Below are 22,726 nucleotides of genomic sequence, written 5' to 3' on the forward strand. Positions count from 1 at the left end.
CATACTGTGCTGTGCCAGGCCACACGGCAGGGTCTGCACAACCCCTGCCCAAGTCCCAGGCCTTCCAGGCTTCCCCACTGCAGGCTTCCTGTAGCTCTGAGCTCAGATTGTAGAGCAACCAGCCTTGGTGCTATGGCAGCAGGAGGATGGGCGAAGGCCCTCAGACCATCCTGGTGGGAAGAGGGAGATCCATGGTAGCTCAGGTGGCCATGGTGGTCAGGCTCCTTGTCTGGGGCCCATGACAATTCCATGCTCAAGGGACATCAATTAAGTTTCTGTTTTAGCATCCTCTTCCCTTTCCACTAAGAGAAAACAATATTATAGCCCCAAATCCCAGGCCCACTATGATCAGTGACCTGGATTCCAAGGTAATTGAGAATGAAATGACAGTAATGGTATCACTTCTCAAGAGAAGTGACTGGATACCCCCAGAAGCTCATGCCGTGTGGACCAGGGCAACTGCTGTCTCTATTCAGAGGCCCTGCGTTTGGCACATTGTAAAGCACCTGGTCACTGATCCAATCCAGTGGATCCTCACACTAGCCAGAGACCTGGGCTGGAAGAGGCCACTGAGCCTCATTTTACCAATGAGAAAACTAATGCCAAAGATGCACAGGGAGCCCACCAAAAAGTGAACGTGACCCCCACCTGCCGCAGCCCTGGATGAGGCCTCACTTCCTTTCCCAGGACATCTTTGCATAGGGGTCAGTGTTGAGGAGGTGTTCTGCCCAGGATGTCTCAGGGATCACAGGGGACAACTGATCAGGTGGATGACCCTGCCATGCAGAAGTCCTGATCAGGGACTCAGCCATTAACTGTTTCTGCAAGCCGAGGACTCAGCATGTGCATCTCAGTAAGGAGTGAACCGAGAAGATTCTCCTCCTACCCTGGCAAGCCCTTGATTTCCCCACATGTGAAAGGTCAGCGGCATGCTTGTTGGGATCGGAGGCTCAGTTAACTCCCACTTTCTGAGATTCTTGCATTCACAGAATCTACCTATTTGTGACAAAGTCTTTAACTCCAGATGGAAGCAACCCTGAGCTCAGCCATCTGTGGTGGAGGGAGACAGGGACTGGACTCTGCTAATGGGGTACTTTCAAGCTTGGTGGAGACCCTGGTTTTTAGAAGATGCATTAGAACCTGTTTCCAGACAGGCTGTTTGTGAACTCACTCCAGGCCTCCGTTTTACAGTTTGAGAAATGGAGGCAAGACAATGCTGCTGGCCCCTGTGTCAATGTAGGCCCGAGTAGAGCCGAGTGAGCAGGGAAAAGAGTAGTGGGAAATGAAGTTGCAGAATGGTGTGATGATATATAAGATGTTATACCATCTTATAGGTCATGTTAAGAGCAAGGAGTGATGGTGCTACTGGGGGATACGAGTGGGCAGACCCGTGACCTGATTTACATTCTATAGAGTCCACTTCCGGCTACGGTGTGGACTGCAGAGTGGATGGAGAAGGAATGGAAGGTTTGGAAAATATTGAGAAGCATCCAGAATGAAATACTGAGTGGGCAACTGGATATTCCCATCTGGAGTTCAAGAAAGAGGTTCAAGGTGGAGGTAGCTACACAGATGGTATATAAAGCCAGGGGACCAGATGAGGTCATCACCAGATGATGAATGTGGCTGTGGACTGTGCTGTGGGACACACCAACATCTTGTGTTGGGAAAGAAGAAGATCAAGCAAAGAAGACTGGAGAGAGTGATATCCAGAAAGACATCCAAAAAACAAAAACAAAACAAAACAAGCATGATCCAATTGAAGTACACCTGGAGGAGGTTGAGGAAGCAGATGGCTAAGGAGGGACTGTTGTTGGATTCAGGAAGGTCATTGGAGCCCTTGACAAGAGAGGTCCCAGTGGAATGAAAGGATATGCACTTGGTTAAAGAATGTTCAAGAAAGCAGGGGAGGGGAAGCATAGACATATAGACATGGCTTTTATGGGGCTTCTATAAAGCAGAATAGAAAATGGTATGGTAGCCAAACGGAAAAAAATGGGTCAAGGGAGGACTTTGAAAGAAGGTAGGCTAATGGAAATGATCCTGTAGCGAGGGGACATTTGATGGTGTAGGCAAGGGGTAGAGATGGCAGGAACAAAGCCCTTGAGCTTCCAGAGGGAGCAGGAATCCAGTGCCTAGGTAGAAGGTTGACCTTCAGCCTAGGGAAGGCAGAATTTCAGGTGGAGATGGAGATGTATTGATGGAGTTGATGATGAGAGAAGGAACTTCTCTTCTGATTGCTTCTATTTTCTCTGTGAAATATGCAGGATCATCAGTGAGAATGGGGTGCTTGCCTGAGGCTTGAGAAAGGGAGAACCCTGTGTCACAGCCAGAAGGCTGTAGGGGACGTGGGGACGGAGTATGCTTGCCAGACTGGGAGCTCTGGCTCTAAGGTGCCCTATGGGCCAGGGGCAGTGATCCACAGGGCCCTGAGGCCAGGTGACACAGAAGGAAGGAGGCTTTAGGCAGAAGAGAGGTCAGTATGTGCCTGAGCCTCTCCTACCTCCCCATCCTGGAGCCTAAGCAAAGCAATGTCACCACAGAGATGCTCCCTACCCAGGCAAAGGAACAGCCTTCCTCACCAAGCACTTCACCAGAACCAGGCACGGCAGCAGAACAAGACCTCAGAGGCTTAGATAGCATCTCGCAGCCGTAACACACTCACTCTCCGTGAGGCTGCCCGGACACATTGGAGTTTCAGCCTTGTGCTCTTGGTGGGACTGGCCCCACAGCTTTGGTTGACAGTGATTCTGCCCGACAAAAGCCAGCTCATTCCTGCTTCTGAAGAGCATTCTGTGAGATATGGAATGGTTTAATACCTTAGGGTACCTGGGATGATCAAAGAAGTCTTGGATGGCAGAAAAGTTCAATTGAGTGAAACTCCCCATCCACCCTCCATTGTACAGATGGAGAAACTGAGGCTCAGAGAGAACCTACCATTTGCCCAGAATGAATCAGTAGCAGTGCTGGAACCAGAACCAAATGTCCTACCTCCTGGCCAGGGATGGATGGGAGAGGTATCCCATATCTGGTGTCTCTGGGCAGCTATCAGCCTGATGCCCCACCCCACCCAATTGAGAGGTGATGGCGGGGTTGGGGGACTGCTTGGAAGCCTTCCAGGCTCAGCTTGCAACCCTCCCGCCGGAGCTCCTCCTGTGGCCCCCCTCTTGGCTGGGCATTACCTGTTAGTTAGCACAGCCTCCCACCTTCTGGGGTTGTTATGGAAACCAAACCTGGAGGGGAAGGAGGGAGGGTAGAGAGGAGGCGTGGCAGTCACCCGCAGTTGCTAGCAGTGTGGGTTTCGCCATCTCAAGACAAGGGTGGAGCAGCATCTGCCCCTCCTGGGCCTTCAAAAAGGCTCCCACGGTGCTGGGGCTGGTGTGCCAGGGTAGAATTCTCGGGCACCAACTCTGCTTTCTCTGAGGCAGAGCCCATAATCTCACCCCAGCTGTCTGCCCCTGGCCAGTGGCTTGGCCGTAGCAGAGGAGTGGACTGGCTCAGAGAAGGGGTTTGCCCAGAAGAGGGCCCAGTGGGGTCTGGGGTCCCAGTATGGGAGGCAGCCAGACACCAAGTTCTAGGTAGAGTGCAGCAGCCAGCAGGTCCCCATGTCATAGACATGGTCCCAGACACACTGTGCCCTCACCCAGCCCTGCCTCCTCCTTCGAGACTCCCTCAAACCCACAGCTGCCCTCACCCACACAAACACACCACCAGGCCCACTCCCACTCCCAACCCCTTGGCCAGCTTTGGAAGCCTGCCAGGAGCACAGATGTGTTCCTCCCTGTTCTGTCACCCGCCTATCCTTGTCACCTGGGGATCCTGGCTTCTCTGTGCTCAGCATGAGCTGCTGGGGAGGCAGATGATTAAGTGGAGGGCAGGTACTGTCTGTACTGAGGACCCTGAAAGTGAGGCAGGTAAGGATAGGCAGGGTCTTCCCTAGAGACACCGGCGAAGCCACCAGGACTCTCAGGGGTGGGAGGAGAGAAGCAAAGACAGTTGTCCCCTCTCTGACCTGCACAGTGGTCCACTGACTCCCTGTTACCAGAGGAGCATCCTTGAAGTCCGGGTCCTGAATGAGAGGATGTGCTGTTCCAAGCCACACCCAGTAGACCAGCCGCAGGGGGCTGAGCCCACAGCCTCTGGGGGCTGACCCATGGCTTCCGTGACATGACAGCATTGGTGGTATACCAAGCTCAAGCTCACAGTCCCGTGGCAACACCATATCTAGACAGAGACTCCAAGAAGAATGTGGGACAGAGGATTTGGGTTCTGAGCCATTGAGGAACATGGAATAACTCTCGAGAGTTGAATTAACGGGCACATATGGGCCAGAACAGGGGAGGTGACTTCTGCTCCCCTGTGAACCATGGGGCTGCATGTGGTGGAATTTGCAAGCTAAAGTGAGTCCAGGAATGGACACTCTGCCACAGGAAGGGTCTGGTGTAACCAGAGGCAGAAAAGCTCTGGGGATGTATCTGGAGACTCCTCATCTCTGTAGGGATAGGTGAGTGAGGAGGGAGAAGGCCCATTTACAGAGCCCATGAAGATGGATGGGCCCCACAACTGGAAGACGATGTTGGTGTCAGCCTAGTGTCAGGGCTTGACCCAGAGACTCCAAGACATTGAGTCTCTTGACAGCCTGCCAAATCCTTTCCTGTAGATACCTGTGGCCTGAAGAAGAATTCAGAGGCTCTGAGCAGAGTGGAGGGGCCTGGAGGCCCAGGCTGCTTGGCAGAATGAGTGCCCACTGTCAGGCCATTCCTGACACTTGCCCAGTGTTGCAGGGCTGGTGTCCTGGGCCTGACATCAATCATTCAGACACCTGGGTCAGACACTCTTGGTTAAACACCAGACGTCCTATGTTCGATGTTCTTTGTTAAACACTGGACACCTTCAGTTAAATGTCAGACACCCTGGATGCGAGGCCTTTGGTTAAATATCACCGGTCATTTACCATTGTCCCAATGGCTTTGATCACACACTGTCCATCTGTCTCTCAGACATCCAATCTGATCATGTCCTCACATTCTGCTTGTGCAGGTTCCTTCCCCCAAGAAACCAATGCCTCCTATCACTGTGGGGCTCGAGATGGACAGCTGTCCAAGTCCTAGATGGGAGCCCCACAGCCACTCAACCCTGAGGACCGACACTCAGGCCCATGCAGGACAGACCATGAGAACTGTTCATCTCCCAATGTTACTCCTGTAGAGACCCAGGGGTCATCCCTGGGCAACACCAAGAGTACAAGGATGACCCTGTGGTAGGGCACTGACATCACCAAGGGACCCTCATTCAGCACCTTTCTCTTCTTGGGTTGGCTGTGATTAGTTAAAGAACAGATATTCAGGCAACCTCCCTTCCCTTCTTCAATGTCTCTTTTTTCCAATGAGTACTCAATGCCACCTCCACCTTGTGACTTCAAGGGCTCCTGACCACTCCTTGCACAGAGAGATTCACAGTTGGAAGGAGGAAGTGGGCAGCCTTGGAGACCCAGCCACCCTACCCTGGTGGTCTCAGCCAGTACTGAAGGGTCTCCCAGATCAGAGCAGCCATGCACAAGCTGATAACAGACAACACAAGATGCAGGAAAAATCAGCCCCAGACACCCACTTGCTTCCAATATTACCTCCTGGAAAACAATTTCCCTCTTCACTCTGATGTGGCCCAAGCCTCAGATCTATCACATGGTTTTGTATCTCAGTCCCTAGTGGCTTAGAGAATGTGTCAGAGTAGTTGCCTCCTGGTGACAGTTGTTCCTGGGAGCACCACAGACAGAGTCACCTGTGAGGCTCGCTGTGTGGACATCCTTGAGTCAGCCATGCTGAGTTCTGGTACCAGGAGGGTTGAGATCAAGAAGAAAGCCCAGGGGAGGGCCCAGGCCATCCACAGCTCCCCTGAGGGACAGGGAGAGGGGAGAGGGCTGGTTGGGGAGGGCAGGCTGAGGTTCTGCTTTGTAATTCCCAATAACTGTGGTTTGATTCTGCAGGTATGTATCAGAAAATATAAAGCTAGGCAATTTGTCGGCTCTTCGAACTTTCAGAGTCTTGAGAGCTCTAAAAACTATTTCAGTTATCCCAGGTAAGATGCCCAGGTTTGCCTCTCAGATCTCAGCTACAAGTGACTCTCTCTCTGTCTCCCCCACCCGTCTCCTCCTACGACCGTGTGTCTCTTATTGGCGTGTTGTCACTGTCTCGTGTGTGAATTTCCCTTGTTACAGATATACAACTGAATTTGTGGACCTGGGCAATGTCTCAGCCTTACGCACCTTCCGAGTCCTCCGGGCCCTGAAAACTATATCAGTCATTTCAGGTGAAAAATCAGGTTAAACGCCAAGGCTGGAGGGACCTGCCTGGGACTTTCCAACCACCTGGGAGTCAAGGCGACCCTCAGGAAGGCCCTGTGAATGTGCCTGTCACCAGAATACCTTTTCCCAGAGCTCAGAGTGGTGGATGCACCTGTCACCCCCCCCCCAGAGTCTCAGAATGGGCTTCAGGCTGCCCACCTGAGCCTAGCTCACTCTCAGACACCAGGGGCCACAGAGCACCCCACCACAGGGCCTGCATTGAACCCTAACTCTTCCCCAAATGGTGAATTTCTCTTCCAGCTGAACTTAGTTGCTTGCAAAGCTAAAAAGCTTGCACATACATTGCAAAAAGGACCTCGTTTGAGGGAATTCACATGCACACCCAGATCAGAACAGGAAAGCCCTGGCACCGTCTTTTTTTGGCTGAGTGCCCATTCCCAGCCTTGTGCCCCTCTAGTGACAAGTGCACAGCTGAAGCCCCATTTGGTGGAAGGGAGTGTGCTCTGTGGACAGGCACCACTGGGCCATGGCGTCTAACAGCCCTCGCTGCATGGTGCGGTAGAGGTTTAGCAAACCGTGCATGGTAGCCTCGGGAAGAAATCCTCCTCGACAGATGTTGGCAACTGTGCACCAAAAATCTTCTAAGCCCAGAAGGTCTTACTAGAAACCATTCCACCCATCCATTCAGGAAACTCCAAAGATGGCCAAGTCTTGAGGGCCGAGTTGGGTGAGGTGTAAGTGCTGAAGTTGAGTACCACCCAGGGGACTCTTGCCCCAAGTCTTTATTCACACGCCCCAGAGTAACAAGAGCCAGATTCAAAGTTCCCCCTGTTTTGGGGAACTTTCTCTGGAGAGACAGTGTCCAGAGGCTCCTTCCAGACCCTTCTCTAACCAGGTGATCACATCCGCTTCTGATTTGGAATGCTGGTGGTACCCAGGCCGACCACAGTGTTTGGTTACTGCTGCCCCTAGAGGGCCAGAAGGCCTTCTCTGAAGTCCCTGTCCCGAAACTTCCCTGGGCAGGTTAATTACCTTGGAAGAGGGGCCCCCAACTATTTTGTTTTCAAACTAAGCTTCCAAATGTGCTTCCTGGTCTCTGAACCCACCATGGTACATGCCCAGGGGCCCTTCCCCCCCCCCCACTCTCTGGGCCCATCAGACGGGTTCAGACTACCAAGAGCCAGTAACAAGTAGGACAGTCACCCTTCTGCCACTCCTGTGAAGCCACCATTAAGACAGGAAAGTCTCAGAGGCCATAAGTGCTCAGAGGCCTCCCAGTCCTCCAAGTTTCCAGGGAAAGCCTCACAGGGGACTCCTACCCCAGAGTAGATAACCACTGACCACAGTAGTTATGAAGAGGCACGTTCTGATCTATTTTAAAGATTTACAAAGGAAAATATTTTTCGGTCCTAGAGAAAAGGAGAAAGACCACTGACCCCAGCCCAGACCACTGCTCTCTTCAAGGCCACCAGCAGCCCACCAAGGGAGCAGGCAGCAGACCCCAGAAGTAGTCATCAGAAGAATGCTGTGGGGGGCATGCCAAAGGACTCCCCAGGGCCACGCCCTCACAGCTTCAGCCCTCTCTGGACCTCAGTCTCCTTTTCTGTGAAACCAGAGTGAAGTCAGAGTGGTAGGTCCCAAGGGCCCTCCCATCTAGCCTGTCACAACTTCTGTGATAGCAGGACTTCCCGCCTGACCCCCAGGACTCCCCTTCCTGGGCTTTTAAGAAAGAATCCTATGATTCAGTTGAAACCATTCATGTCAGAAATGATATCCACCGTTGATATGAGACAGGTGTAAAGGGATGGGTTCACCTCATCCTCTGTCTTCCTAGAACAGAGCCGGGTGCTTTGCTGGCCTCAAACTGGATATTTTCCCAAAAGATGTCAGCCTAACAGTTGAGGCAGTTTGGGTTTTTAAGCTGCTGCCCACAAACCCTCACTTGTTCCCCACAAGATATGAGCAGTGTCTCCAGGCTGGGGGAGCAGCCCCAGATACATGTCCCACGGCGGATCATCTCTGAACTTCAAAGGGTTGGTGGATCCTACCACTGCTCTATGCCCCAACCCCTGCCAGATCCACTCACTGTCCCCACGGTTGCCAACATCTGCCAGGACAATTTCCACAGAGTGCTGAGTGCCTGAGCCCTGGGCAGGCAGGAGTGACAGCAGCACCATGGGAAAGCCATCTTCTGCCCTCTCCCATGACTGCCCATCACTGCCTCCCCGTTTCCGGGCCATGGGTACAGTAGCCATAGGTGCTCCTAACACATTAACCGGCTGGACAGTGGATGGATGGATGGAGCTTAATCTGAGATCTGGCCGCTTGGGCGGGGGCGGGGCCCTGCTGCTGGCAGAGGGGCCCTGGCGCCCTGTGCTCGGCTCGCACTGGTCCTAGGACTACAGCTAAGGGTTGGACTGAATGCGTCTACACGTGCTTCTCTGTCACCCCGCTGTGTGGTGCTGGCTTCCACAGGGAGCTGGGCCTGCGACTAACAGACCACAGCCTCTCCGCTTTGGGGAATGGGAGGTCTGGGGAGGGTCTCAGAGGAACAAGCCAGTGGGAAAGATGCACATAGGTCACCCCTTTCTCCACCCTTGAACCTTCCCCAAATACGGGCCCAAACCAGAGCAGGCCTCTTCGGACACCACCCACCACCATCCTGCCAAAGCTGTCCCCTCATGTCCCCAGTGCCTACACACTAGCCCAGGACAACCCCCAGACCCTGGGTCTCCTGGTTGCCTCTAAATAATCAAAAACCCCTGTGTCATCAAAGGGATCCTCTGGCTAGGACAAGAGGACCCTCTAACCAGAGAGCTGTTTCTCTCCCCATCTCAGCGTACAGGCTGAGGTTCCTACATTGCCTGGACTTGGGTCTCTTCCCATGGGCTACAGTAAAAGGGCCAGGGCCAGGCCAGGCCTGGCATACCTAGGAACCAGCCAAACTTATCAAGAAAACTGCACTTTCTACACCATTTCATATATTTGGCTAGTGGAGCGTAAAGAGGCCCAGGTCCTTCTGAATACAAGGCCAGGCTGGATTCCTGTCTGGGGGCAGTCAGGATAGAATCTCAGCGAAGGAAAGGGGGCTTTGGTCTTAAAGGTCTAAAGATACCTCCCTCACTCTGTCCCTACTTCACAGTTGCCCTCCCTGACCCCACCCCACCCCCAGCTCTCAGGACCCCAGGGAAGCCTAGCTCCCTCCCAGAGGATTGTGGAGCAGGGCGCCCGTGGGTGACCCTGTGCTGGTTCTCGTCTTCGCCAGGCCTGAAGACCATCGTGGGGGCCCTGATCCAGTCCGTGAAGAAGCTGGCTGACGTGATGGTCCTCACCGTCTTCTGCCTCAGCGTCTTTGCCCTCATCGGCCTCCAGCTCTTCATGGGCAACCTGAGGCACAAGTGTGTGCGCAACTTCACGGAGCTCAACGGCACCAACGGCTCCGTGGAGGCCGATGGCCTGGTCTGGGACTCGCTGGACCTCTACCTCAATGATCCAGGTGCCGACTGGCTCCGTGGCCTGCAGACACTTTGTGAGACACCCAAGGCCCTCCACCTACCACATGGGCTTCACCAGAGGGCAGGCCCCCAGGGCCTTTCAAAAGGAGACTGCCCTTGAAGTTCCCAGGCTAGGCAGAGAGATGATATTTGAAGAATGAGAAGGATGGAGTAAGATGGAGGGGTAATGTTTGGAAGCAGGGCTGACCTGCGAATGGAGAGGAGAACAGCCTCCCTGCCGAGGAGCATCAATTTAGAGAAAGGGGGCCATGGGGGGCTGGGGTCCTTGGTGAGGCTTCAGGGTAGAGACCCACCCCCTTGGCATGGGGAATTTTCCAGTCCCTATGGGTGTTCCTTACCAAGTGCTGATTCCACGCACGTGTACCCTAGAACCCTGCGAGAGAATAAGGGGGTGATTGTGGTGCAGCTGTGAGAGCCCCTCGGTTCACTGTCCTGTGGTTGACACTACGATCCTCCAGGCTTGTGTTCAGGGCCTCTCTTGATCCAAGCCATCAATTTAGATCAAAGGTAGACACTGGGGCAAGGCCAGATGCCAGGCCACAAGCACCCAGAGGGGCCATTCTGAAGTTAGGGCCACTTACATGTGCGCCAGCACGCCACTCTGGAAAATAGAACCAGACAGAAGATCAATGAGTCAATGTGCCTGTGGTCCAGCTGTGACCTCTCGCAGTGGCTCTTAAACTTCCATGTACCACCTGAGTTACCTAGAGGTCTCCAGAAAACACAGACTGAGGGGTCCCAGCCTGAGTCTCTGGATCAGTCAGCCTGGCTGGCACTCTCTGGGTGCTATCACTAACCAGTTCCCAGATGCTGCTGAGGCTGCTGGTTGGGGACCACACTTTGACAACTGGTACCTTAGACAAAGGCCGGTAAGGAGGAGTGATGGGGACTGACAAGGGCCTCAGTGAGGAGAGGACAGAGCATGTGTCCTGTGTTTCACCTGGTCCCGCCCCAGGCCTGTCTGAACAGACCAGTGTTTCCATGGCGACGGTGGCAGGCATCTCTTCCACACTTTTATTCAGTGGAAGAGGGTCCAGAGCCGGGCAGTAGCCTGTCAAGGCCATGCTGTGACTCAGCAAGCCAAGCTGGAACTCTGCCCAGGCCCTTGCCTCCTGGTTCATGGCCTCTCTTGACCCCACTCCCCTACCCCGGGCAAGTGGCTGGGAGCAGCTCCCTGTGGAGACCACTGAGGCCCTGCCCAGGCCTTCCCGTGTCTTCTAGAGTGGGAGGGACACTGACAGTGGCATGTCTGTGCAAGAGGAGGATGAAGGCCAGGGAAGCAACTGGAGTTGCCTGAGGCCTGGCCAGGCCGAGGGTAGGGGTCAGAGCAGGGACAAAGAAATAGAGAGTAACCACCAACCATGTTTCTACTTCCACGAAGCCCTGGATACAAAGTGGGGACCCCGGGGGGCTGCCCACTGTGCCCCTCACCTTCTGATGTTTCCCTTATAGAAAACTACCTGATCAAGAATGGCACCTCTGACGTGTTACTGTGCGGGAACAGCTCAGACGCCGGGTAGGTGGCACCCCCTGCCCAGGGACACTTCCCCCAGCCGTCTCCTGGTGCTTTCTCAACTAACTGTGCCCTCTCTGTATGCCCCAACCCTAGGGACAGGGAGGTCTTCCCTTGTCTTTCTTTCCTGCCAGGACCCTGACACCTTCCCCATCCAACTCCCAGCATAGAGGAGACAACTGGTGAAGAGAGGTCAGGGACAGGTCGGCAGGGAGAACCAATAGACCCCTGAAGACGGGGTAGCCTGGGATGCCCTGCAGGGCCTCCTATCAGCCCAACCTGGACTCCACTTTTTTCCATTAGCTTCCCAGGGTCCACCTTCTACCCCAGGCTTTACTCCCTCCCTGCACATCTGCCCCTCAGAGGTGAATGTCCTCCCCCAAAGCCTGGACTGTCCTCAAGGCCAAGCAGGCCATGATCCTGGCTGCACCTGACTGTGGTCTCAGATGCACTTAGAATCCACGTGCAGCTTCCAGAGCTCTGAGCACCCTGGGGTCTGGGGCAGGGTGATGGTGCATGGGTTGTTAGGAAAAGGGACACACGCTTCCCTGGTGGGAGAGGGGCTTAGGACATTAGCAAGGCACAGAACCCCTTGTCTGCGTCCTCCCCCTTGCCAAGTGCACCCCTCCCCATCTCTGTCCTCCTCTCTCTCTCTCTCTCTCTCTCTCTCTCTCTCTCTCTCTCTCTCTCTCTCTCTCTCCTTCCTCTCCCCCCACTCTCTCTCTCACACACACACTCCGATCCAGGAAGGCAGCCAGGGCTCCTTCTCTGGGAGAGAGGCTCCCACCTCCAGCTCCATGAGCTGAGCATCTGCCTCCCTGGACAAATGTCTGTGTGTGCCATGATGCAAATGGGCCCGTTCTACAGACACGGCTAGGCCCAGCCTGTCCTCCCCAGGGTCATTCCTCCACCCCACAGCCCTGCCTTGACCCCAGGCTTAGCCAAGTCTACTGTGCCCCCTCTCTGGGTGCCCATGCTGTGCCCAGCTCCCTATGGAGTGGGCAGACAGAAGAAAGAACATCCACCAGACCCTTGCACTTCCACTCTGGGAAGAAGCAGCTCTGACAGCAGCAGTGTGTCGTGTGGGTGGAGGGCGGCTGTACATAGATCTCAGAGAATACAGACAGGTAGAGAGAAGAGGGAGCTGGTGTCCCGAGTAGAGGCTCAGCATGAACAGGCATGGAGACAGGACCCAGCAATGTGGTACTAGGGCTGTGAAGCTCAGCCTCACAGAGCACTGGGCTGCACAGGGAGATGAGCCAGGCCTCATGGGCAGAGGAACCCTCACAGCATGGGACAGAGTGCATGTCTGACCGCAGGACATGTCCCGAGGGCTACCGGTGCCTAAAGGCAGGCGAGAATCCTGACCACGGCTACACCAGCTTTGACTCCTTCGCCTGGGCCTTCCTTGCACTCTTCCGCCTGATGACGCAGGACTGCTGGGAGCGCCTCTACCAGCAGGTACATGGGTTCCCCGGCCCAGCAGGGGGAGGCCAGGTATGGGCTCAGGGCCCAGGCTGCACGCGTGACTAGCCAGAAGTGACCCCAGCAGCTCCCATAGTGAGAGCCGCGGAGGGGACACTTGCCACAAAGAAACTTTCTTTTTGCGGGTGACCAAGTAACCATCCCTTCCTACGGGACTCTGTCTTCTCTGTGAGGGGACACTCCTCCACTTTTAGGGTGGGATGTTCTCCTGGGTGAGCACTGCACTCCCCCCAGGCAGGTAGAATTCTGTCCTGTGTGTAGGTTATTGTCCTCTGTAGGTTAGCGATGGCCCTCTTTCTGGGTGGGACAAGCTCTCTGTACCTTCCCCCCCCCCAGGTTTGGCCCTTTAAAGCCCTGGCATCGTCAGACTGATCACTTGGAAATGCCATAACCCAGAAGGGGGCCCCAGTGAGGATGATCTCTTTACCCTTGCTCCTCCAGACCCTGAGGTCCGCGGGAAAGATCTACATGATCTTCTTCATGCTTGTCATCTTCCTGGGCTCCTTCTACCTGGTGAACCTGATTCTGGCCGTGGTCGCCATGGCCTATGAGGAGCAAAACCAAGCCACCATTGCAGAGACGGAGGAGAAGGAAAAGCGCTTCCAGGAGGCCATGGAGATGCTCAAGAAAGAGCATGAGGTAGGTGAGCAGCACAGGCAAGGAGCCTCCAGGTCAAGCCCTCACCTGATCAGGGGGTACCTGGAAGCGTGGTGCATGCTGGGTAGAGCTGGTTCTTGGAGGCATGGTGCACACTGGGTAAAAAGCAGTACCTGCTGGGTAAAGAGATTTCCTGTGAGTGTGGTATCTGCTGGGTAAAGTTATTTTTCTGTGGCCATGATGTATTCCAGGTGAAGGTGGTGCCAGCTGGGTAAAAATGGTGCATTCTGGGTAAGGTGGTCCCTGTGAGCACATGACATGCTGGATGAAGAGATCCATGTGTCAGCCGGGCGTGGTGGGGTGCACACCTGTAATCCCAGCAGCTCGGGAGGCTGAGGCAGGAGGATGGCAAGTTCAAAGCCAGCCTCAACAAAAGCAAGGGGCTAAGCGACTCAGTGAGACCCTGTCTCTAAATAAGATACAAAAGTAGGGTTGGGGATATGGCTCAGTGGTCAAGTGCCCCTGAGTTCAATCTCCATTCCCTACCATGAGAAAAAGAAATCCATGTGTCTATGGACATAGTTTATCCTGGTCGAGTGGTTGGGTAGAAAGGAAGAGCCAAGGTTGAGGACCTGAGTCAACTAAAAAAAAAATAAGACAAGGCAGTGCTTCCCTGACTGCCCACAGTCACCCACATACTGGCTGCAGGAGACTGTTACAGAGCCAGCTATTAGAAGCCAGACCATAGGCATCCACTGGTTCTTCTCACTGCCCCATCTCCAGCACTCTCCTGGCCAGCTGAACTTTCTTGATCCGCTGCCCTTTAGTTCTGCTACTTCCTCTCCTCATCAACATCCCCTTCCACCTGCCCCACACTCTCAGCTCTTCCGAGAGCTGCCCACTTTAGCCATTCCTTTCTTCCTTCGAGGATCTTGATTGTCCTGAGAACACTCTGACTTGGCCTGAGACTATCTCCATGATGCCCCCCATTTGAGGTTAATTGTGCGAGTCCACTTACTGATGGGGTGGACCAAACGGTCAAGAGTTGCTTGGCCTACCTAAGCCGGAGGTTGCACAGAGTCTCTCAATGACTGAGATGTCCCTTCCTCCACTCTCTTCCAGGCCCTCACCATCAGGGGTGTGGACACTGTGTCCCGTAGCTCCTTGGAGATGTCCCCTTTGGCCCCAGTAACCAACCATGAGAGAAGGAGCAAGAGGAGAAAACGAATGTCTTCAGGGACGGAGGAGTGTGGGGATGACAGGTTCCCCAAATCTGACTCGGAAGATGGCCCCAGAGTAATGGTAATCCCTAGCGCGTGGTCGCAGCCTTGGCAGGGTAGATCTGGCCACAGATGGCTATATTGCTAGGACTCTGGGAACCAGACACATCCCTGGGCACCCTTCCAGCTGTTCTTGTTTCCCAGGGACATTCTTGGTATGGAGGAGCCCTGGGCAGAGGAACAAGGTGGAGTTGGGTGTTATAATAGCTTCAAACTGGGTCTAGTCCTCCAGCATGGGGACTGGGGATGGGTCCTCACATAGTATAGGGTGGTAGGTGCCCAAGAATATGCCCGTGTGAGTGACAGGCTGGCCTGTCTACACCAGGAGGCTCCTGCCTCCTCCCCGCCTTTCTCAGCCTCAGACCCACCTTCAGGCCCTGATGAACTTCAGGGTCAAGGCTCCAGAGCCGGAGAGGCAGGATGTCACTAAACCCACATGGCACCTTCTGAGTACCCCCAGGCTCAGCCCACCCAGTTCCTGTGTGACTGGCAAAAGTCCCCAGTGCTCCAAGAGGTTGCGCTGGGCCCAGTGCCACGGGAATCAGGCCGTGAGCACGTGAAGAGCGTCTTGGTCATGTCACCGCTCCCTGTGTCCCTCAGAATCGCCTCAGCCTCACCCACGGCCTCAGCAGGACTTCCGTGAAGCCTCGCTCCAGCCGCGGGAGCATCTTCACCTTTCGCCGGCGAGACCTGGGCTCCGAGACGGATTTTGCAGATGATGAAAACAGCACGGCAGGGGACAGCGAGAGCCACCGCACGTCACTACTGGTGCCCTGGCCCCTGCGCAGGCCCAGTGCCCAGGGACAGCCCAGTCCTGGGGCTGCGGCTCCTGGCCATGTCCTCAATGGCAAAAGAAACAGCACTGTGGACTGCAACGGGGTGGTCTCCTTGCTGGGGGCAGGTGACCCAGAGGCCACATCGCCAGGGAGCCGCCTGCTTCGCCCTATGATGCTGGAGCGCCCCCCAGACACGGTGAGCCAGCCCCACCAGGCAGGCACCAGGGAAGGTGTGATCTCCCAAACTGCCCTCCAGGCCAGGGGCCAAAATACTGGCCACGTGTTGATTGAGCACCTATTGTGTGCTGTCCTACCAAGAAATCTCTGCCTGCTTAGCGCTTCCATGTCAGTAAGGGCAGACTGGCGAAAATCAAAGAAAGAAGAAGAGTGGTGTGTGTGTGAATGCCTATGAGGTGTGTCATGGTGATAAATGAGGATGACACCGAGATATTTCACTGGTAACACCGAGATATTTCACTGGTAAGGTTTAGGCACCGAGGTGACACGAGAGTGCAAGACCAGTGTCCTGGAGGCCCTGACTGTGCCATCTAATCACCCTTTAAATTGTAGGGTCAGGGAAAAGCCATCCCGGGGGTCCTCCGAGAAGGGCTGGGATGGCCAGAGGACACTGAAGGGATTATGGGTAATGATGATTCACCAGATTGGAAATAAGCGGTACTTTACCAAGTGGCAGATCAATATCAGCCCAAGCAATAAGGGCCATGGGGGTCAGAGCAGGAAAAAAGGGGAGAGGGAACCCCATACTCCTTTGGAGGCTTTTGAACAAAGTCTGGGAGAAGACCAGGAGCCATGCTGCTTTCTGAAACTAGGAGAGTAGAGTGGAAACTAGGGTGGTGTAGTAGAGTGGTTAGCGCCCTGGCTCTGGAGACACCCTGGGTTTGGATCCCAACTCATAGCTGACCACCTGGATGGCTGTGCACAAGTTACTTTATTTCTCAGTAACTCAAGTGTCTTCATCTATAAAATGGGTGAAAAAATACCCATCTCAGGAAAGCTGTGAGGATGCCATGAGCTAATAGGGCAAGGCCCTGCAGACTATGAACCTTCTGATATTAGAACACGATAGTGACACGGTCACTACCGTCATCTGGGCAAGTGTGCCCCAGACACAAAGAATAGCAGGTGCAAGGGCCCTGAGGCAGAAGCATGTCGAGGCCGTTGAGTCATGAGGCCAGCGAGGCTAGAAGAGAGGCTGGAGTCACTGTCAGAGGGGTTGGGGAAGGGCCATCCAGGTCATGAAAGGCCACTCAGAGCTTCCGTCACTCAGTCAACAGATCCAGAGACAAGCTGACGACTGCCAATCAGCTGTCTCAGTGTCCTTGTGACCGCTACCCGCCATCACAGCACCAGAACAGCTCACCCAGGAATAAACTGTGTGGCTCAGACCCCCGAGGCCAGCAGGGGACAAAGGCAGGCCAGCTTTCTGAGGGGAACATGACTGGACTGGCAGGAAGACATGGTCAGGATGGTGGGGGTGGGGCTGAGGAGGGAGGACCCTGCCCCAGGGCCCCATGTGCTCCTGCTCGGACTTGCCCTAGCTGTGGGGCTTGGTACAGGTTCACCTTCTTGTGCCTCCATTACCTCAGCTGTAAAGTGGAAAGAAAATTCATAATGTTGGGGCTGGGGCTGGGGCTCAGTGGTAGAGCACTTGCCTAGCACGTGGGAGGCACTGGGTTCAATCCTCAGCACCGCATTAAAAAAAATAAAATAAAGGTCTCTAAAAAATTAATAAGGTCATCAGGTTGTGGCGAGGACCAGGGGAGTTAAAACAGAGCGGCGCTTTGGCTAGTTTTTGCCTCCTATTCATTAGTATCTGCCATTAGTATCATTGAATAAAGCCTCCTGGGGTGCCTTGCAGGGCACCTGGGTGGGGCAGGTGTGTGAAGGGGAGGAACTGAGCAGCGCAGCTTCTGGACCCATCACCTGGAGGGTGGGTGTCTGGCTTCCAGGAACATGCAGCAGGCCGGTCCAGTTCTGGAGCCTGGGCCTCGGGGAAGCAGGTTGGAGCGCTAATAGAATTTCCTAATCTCATTAGGGAGCAAATCATCTCATTGTGCAGCACATGTCGGGAGGAATCTAAGTTCAAACACTTCATTACCGGGAACTCTGACTTCACCCCTTCTCACTTCTGTAGGGCCCATTTGTATCCTTAAAGGGATTAGCAGGCCAAGACGGGGTCATTTGCAAAGTTAAAGGAATTATCGACCAAGATGGAGACATTTGAAAAGTCAAAGAGATTAGCAGGCAGCGGGCCCTTGGGAATTCCTTCTCCACTTCCACTGGGTCCCCAGTGAGTGGCTTCTGCCCAGTTCTGGTCTGAAAACACAGCCAAGGGTTAGGCCTTGTGGTGCCTGGTCAGGGTGAGAGGCAGGAGGAAGGGATGGGCCTCTGAGGACCCACGTTCAGTTTATCCACACTGTGGGGAAAGGGTGGCGATTCACTTTGTCCCCATCGGTATGAGTGTTCCTGTCTGGAGGGCCAGACGGAGTCAGGAGAAGCCCACTGAATAGCCTTGCAGTCCAGTGTCCTTGTGACCTCTACCCGCCATCACCTATGTTAGAACTTCTTCCTCCGTATGTTAGAACTTCATCTTCATTTCCCTCACATCTAGCAAGTTAGAGACAGAGCCAGACTTCTAACCAGCACCTCCTGGTTCCCAACTGATTTTTCCATCCACCCACTATTTATCTAGTGCCACCCAGCTGTGTTGAGTGCCAGGTGGCCTGGGGGCTCCTGTTTTCATAGCCATGAATAGAATAAACCTGACCTCTGCGCTCATGGAGTTCACCTGGAGTCAGGAAAACAGAGAGAAATGATAAATATGTTCAGGTCACAGTAGAGAGTTGCTGGGGAGGGTTGGGGATGGGGGCTATAAGTTAGACTGCTCAGGGAAGGCCTTTTCAAAAAGGTGACATTCAAACTGACAGGCACGTGATTTTAGGGAGCTCAGACACAAAGATCCAGAGGAAACAGGACCAAAGGCTCTGGGGAAAGAATGGGCTTGTCAGGTTGAAGGGACGAGAGGGCCTGGTAGGGCCAGGTGTGAAGGAAACATAAGAAAGGAACAAGAAATGAGTTTGGAGAGTTAGGATTTGTAGGTCATAAAATAGTTTGGATGTACTCTGAGAAAGATGGGGAGCAGAGCAGGGGGAGTTGGACAAAGCAGTGGTGTTATCCAGTTTATTTTTTTAGGGAATTCTTTTCTGCTAGGTAGAGAAGAGAGAGGAGTTGAGGCCAGTTAGTAGGCTATTGTAGGAGTTGTAGCAAAGAGATCATGGTGGCTTACACCAAGATGGTTTATCAGTCAGCTGTTGCCACGATAATGCTGTGTAACAAACCATCCCAAAAGTCAATGGACAACAATAAGCCTCAATTATCAAGCTCTTTATCTGCACATTGGCCATGATTTGGCCTGTCTAGGTTGGGCCTGGCTGGGCAACTCTGCTTTAGGATACCTCTTGCTCACACTGTGAGTTAGGTTGGGGCTGCTCCGCTTGTCTTTGTTCTGAGGCCTGGTCTGGAAGGGTGGATTCCTGGATTCATGGAAGTTTTCTGGAGCACAAGGGAGGGCAAATAGCACAGGTATACTTTAGGCTTCTGTTCACATTATATCCACTTACATGCTCCTGGCCAAAGTAAATCTGCTTCAGGGAGCAGGAAAGTCTCCTTCACCCACCGTGGGAAGGGAAAGAGAATATTTTCTTGGTGCTAACTCAAACCATCCTAGATGGTAACAAAGTAGCAGAGAAGTTGGGAGGACTTAAATGTGCTTATGAGTTTAAATGGCTAAATTTATAACTGGGTGTAGTGGCACCTGCCTGTCATCTCAGTGACTCAGAAGGATCACAGGCTTGAGGCAGCTTAGCGAGGAGACCCTGTCTCAAAATAAAAAGGACTGCAGAGCTCAGTGGTAAAGCACCCCTGGGTTCAATCCCCCGTACCACCACCTCCAAATGGTTGTGGAACCTATGGTATTATTATTGTGCCAGCAACCTCAGCCCTTTCCAGAACCTCCACTTGAATGCTTCCATGACTGGGAGCTCACTACCTTCCTGAACACATTTCACAGAGCTCTTAACCACTTGCAAAGGTTGACCTTAATTTGAGCCCAGGTCTCTTTGGTACCCACCCCACTCCCTGGCTCTGCCACACTGGGTGGCCCTCACCTGTCTCCCCCTCTGCCCTGCACAGATTGTAGAGCCCCACTAGTGCCTGCTGAGCAACCTGGTTCCCTCCACAGCTCCAGCCCATGGGCTGTGATTGTGCAGGGCCCTACTCCCATGAAGTTCTTGTGAGCTCTCCTTGGTTCTGGGGAGCTCTGTGGAAGCCTGAAGACCACCTGCCAGCCAGCTCCATCCACCAGGCATCTCTGTTTTTAGGCCTGTTTTTTTTTTTTGTTTTTGTTTTTGTTTTTTTTTTTTACTTATACAAATGACGTGCACATGTTGGAAACAAGTCCAGCTGTGCAGAGCTGCACACAGGGAACAGAGAACCTCTGCCCCTCCCTGCCCCCAATCCAGTTCCCCAGAGAGCTCCACTCTAACAACCAGTATTTGTCTTCCAGATCTTGGTCTTGTTTTTTTTCCTCCAACTGTTTGTCTTGGAGATGCTCCTATGGGATCATACACAGAACCACCTCATTCTTGTTGTTGTCTGTATCAGAATCCAGAGTCGGGTTGTATCTATAATTGATTTTAATATTCTTCCCATTGATTGGTTGTTTTGTTTTTATGGTATTCAGAACAGTGCCGCCATGAACATCATTTATGTATATTTTGGGTGCGTGTGTATAATTATTTATGAAGTTAGATTACCGGACAAGGAATTGCAGGGCCAATTTAAAATTTTCTTGCTAGATACAAACCTGCCTCCACAGAATACATGGCCCCCTACCAGCCACATCTAGGCAGGATTGCTTTATGCTTCTACCGAGGTCATCTTAGAGCATGTTAGATTTCTTTTTCCTCCAGGCTCTTTTGTGCTCTTGACTCCGGGGAGCTTGTGGTCAATTAAGACTCCCAGATCATTTTTGCATGTGCTAATGTATATGACAGCATTTGGCACACAAAGGACCTGTGTTGTGCTTGTGTTTTCCTAACCCCACTCAAGAATCACTGCCAATGAGAGGTGGTGGAGAATTTTTAAAAAAAAAAAAAAGAAAGAAAGAAAAATGAAGGTAATAATGATTGGCAGGAGGCATGGGAGCAGGGCGATTATTAGCTGGGAGAGAGTTGGACTTAGCTTTTCTAAGCCCAATATCTAATGTCCCATCAAGACCTCTATCCTGTCCCCTGTAATGTCCCCAGCCTGAGTCTGGACTGGCCACCCCAGGCCCAGCAGGATGACAGCTGGGAGCAGGACCCCCCCCACACACCCAAACCAGATTGACACATATCTTCTGATTGCACCCAGACCACACCATCGGAGGACCCAGGTGGACCCCAGATGCTGACCCCCCAGGCTCCGTGTGTGGATGGCTTTGAGGAGCCAGGAGCACGGCAGCGGGCCCTCAGTGCTGTCAGTATCCTCACCAGCGCACTGGAAGGTCAGTCCCCTGTGTTGTGCAAGCACTCCACACTTCCGCTCTAGGGACCCTCGCCTCCATCCACCCCAGCCTGCACGGGCCTCCTCCATCTGACCGCATTGCACTCAGACTTTTCTATCCTCCGTAGCCTCAAATGTGCTTGCCTGGCCTCCAGTGTCTTGTTCTTTCCTAGGCATTCCCATGTCTGTGTATCTTCCCAGCGTGCCCACATCTGTCGTGGCGTGTCCCAAGCTCTTATCCGTCGCATCCCTGCCTCTCCCAAGCATCCCCAGGCTCCTTAGAATCATCCTACCCCAAGCAGCCCTTCCTGCTTCAGCCCAGCCATACCCACACTCCTGGCATCCCAGGAAGACAGTGTGACCCAGTCAACAAAACCCAGCTAACTCCCTGGCTGCCCGCCCCCCAGAGTTGGAGGAGTCTCACCGCAAGTGTCCACCCTGCTGGAACCGCTTTGCCCAGCGCTACCTGATCTGGGAGTGCTGCCCGCTGTGGATGTCCATCAAGCAGAAAGTGAAGTTCGTGGTCATGGACCCATTCGCCGACCTCACCATCACCATGTGCATCGTGCTCAACACGCTCTTCATGGCGCTGGAGCACTACAACATGACCACCGAATTTGAGGAGATGCTGCAGGTCGGAAACCTGGTAAGAGCCACCTGCAACTGGTTCTCCAACAGGCGTCCCCCAGCGAAGGGTAGGGGAGAAGGGATCCTGAACACAAAGGGTCTTCCAAGGGTGGGAGGCATCCTAGAAGACCTCTGGGAAGAGGGGGTCTCAGGGTCAGCTTTTAAGGACTGGAGAGATATAGATTTGGAGTGGATTTGGAGGGAGGTTAGGACAGCGACATGGATAGCTAGATGGATGGACAGATAGCTAGGCACAGCGAGAACATCAGGCAGAGCCAGATTTGAATTCTGACTCAGCTCTGACTGACTAGGAGACCTCAAGCAAATCATTTAGTCTTGGTAATTGGCACAATAAGTATTTGTCAAATTTAATAAATGTAAAATTAGTATGACAATATCAACCTCATAGGAAGCTAATGAGGATTGAATCAGATAATGTGTATTATGTGCTGGGCTCAGAGTCTGATAAACAATAAGCATTCAAAATAAATGATAGCTGTGGTTATTCTCGTTATTGTTGTAATTATGGAGACTGACCTGGAAGTCAGAATGTCTGAGTTCTAATTCTGATTTTTTTTTTCCCCTTGAGACAAAATTAAGTCTGGCCTCTTCACCGTACCAACAGGAAAAACTGAGACCCAGAGATAGGAGGTTGTGACTTAGTCAAGGTAGAGTCAGGCATGGAGGAACTGTCTCCTGACCCACATGCATGGGCTATTTTGGCTCTGGCCAGGCACAGAGCCAGACCTTCTCTAGGGGATCATGGAGCAGGGCTGACCTCAGGAAGCAGCATGATCCTGGGATCTGTCACTGAGGCCGGTGGGAAAGGCCCTCTAGCCTATGGGTCTCAGCTTTTCTCTCTTACAGCAGAACTAGCCCTGTCTCAGATCCAGCTGCCCAGGTGGCCCCCAGAGGCAGGTAGATCTCCCACACTGTAGAGCAAGAAAATTTTCTTCTTGTATTACTTTCTAAACCTGGGACTCTAGATAGTTCTCCGCAGGGTGTATTCCAATTCTTTCACTAATTTGAGCCCGTCTGGCTGTAATTTTACTTTTCTTCTTCTC

General features: G+C 53.2%; 1 protein-coding gene across 7 annotated transcripts in view; it reads left to right on the forward strand.

Annotated features, from left to right (window-relative positions):
- The window catches only part of Scn5a (sodium voltage-gated channel alpha subunit 5), a 97,259-nt gene that overhangs the window by 27,851 nt on the left and 46,682 nt on the right, over positions 1 to 22,726 (forward strand). For 4 of the 7 annotated variants that reach the window (XM_078038124.1, XM_078038117.1, XM_078038119.1 and 1 more), the window contains 9 exons: positions 6,218 to 6,309; positions 9,570 to 9,800; positions 11,272 to 11,335; positions 12,652 to 12,793; positions 13,259 to 13,456; positions 14,537 to 14,716; positions 15,295 to 15,666; positions 20,904 to 21,036; positions 21,443 to 21,681. In XM_078038124.1, coding sequence (XP_077894250.1) covers positions 6,218 to 6,309; positions 9,570 to 9,800; positions 11,272 to 11,335; positions 12,652 to 12,793; positions 13,259 to 13,456; positions 14,537 to 14,716; positions 15,295 to 15,666; positions 20,904 to 21,036; positions 21,443 to 21,681 — 1,651 coding nt within the window. Of the gene's footprint in view, positions 1 to 5,986; positions 6,079 to 6,217; positions 6,310 to 9,569; positions 9,801 to 11,271; positions 11,336 to 12,651; positions 12,794 to 13,258; positions 13,457 to 14,536; positions 14,717 to 15,294; positions 15,667 to 20,903; positions 21,037 to 21,442; positions 21,682 to 22,726 lie in introns of all 7 variants that reach the window. The other 3 variants (XM_078038118.1, XM_078038120.1, XM_078038123.1) reach the window with 1 other exon arrangement.

This window comes from Ictidomys tridecemlineatus, chromosome 2 (genome assembly GCF_052094955.1).
Source record: "Ictidomys tridecemlineatus isolate mIctTri1 chromosome 2, mIctTri1.hap1, whole genome shotgun sequence".
Classification (NCBI taxonomy): domain Eukaryota; kingdom Metazoa; phylum Chordata; class Mammalia; order Rodentia; family Sciuridae; genus Ictidomys; species Ictidomys tridecemlineatus.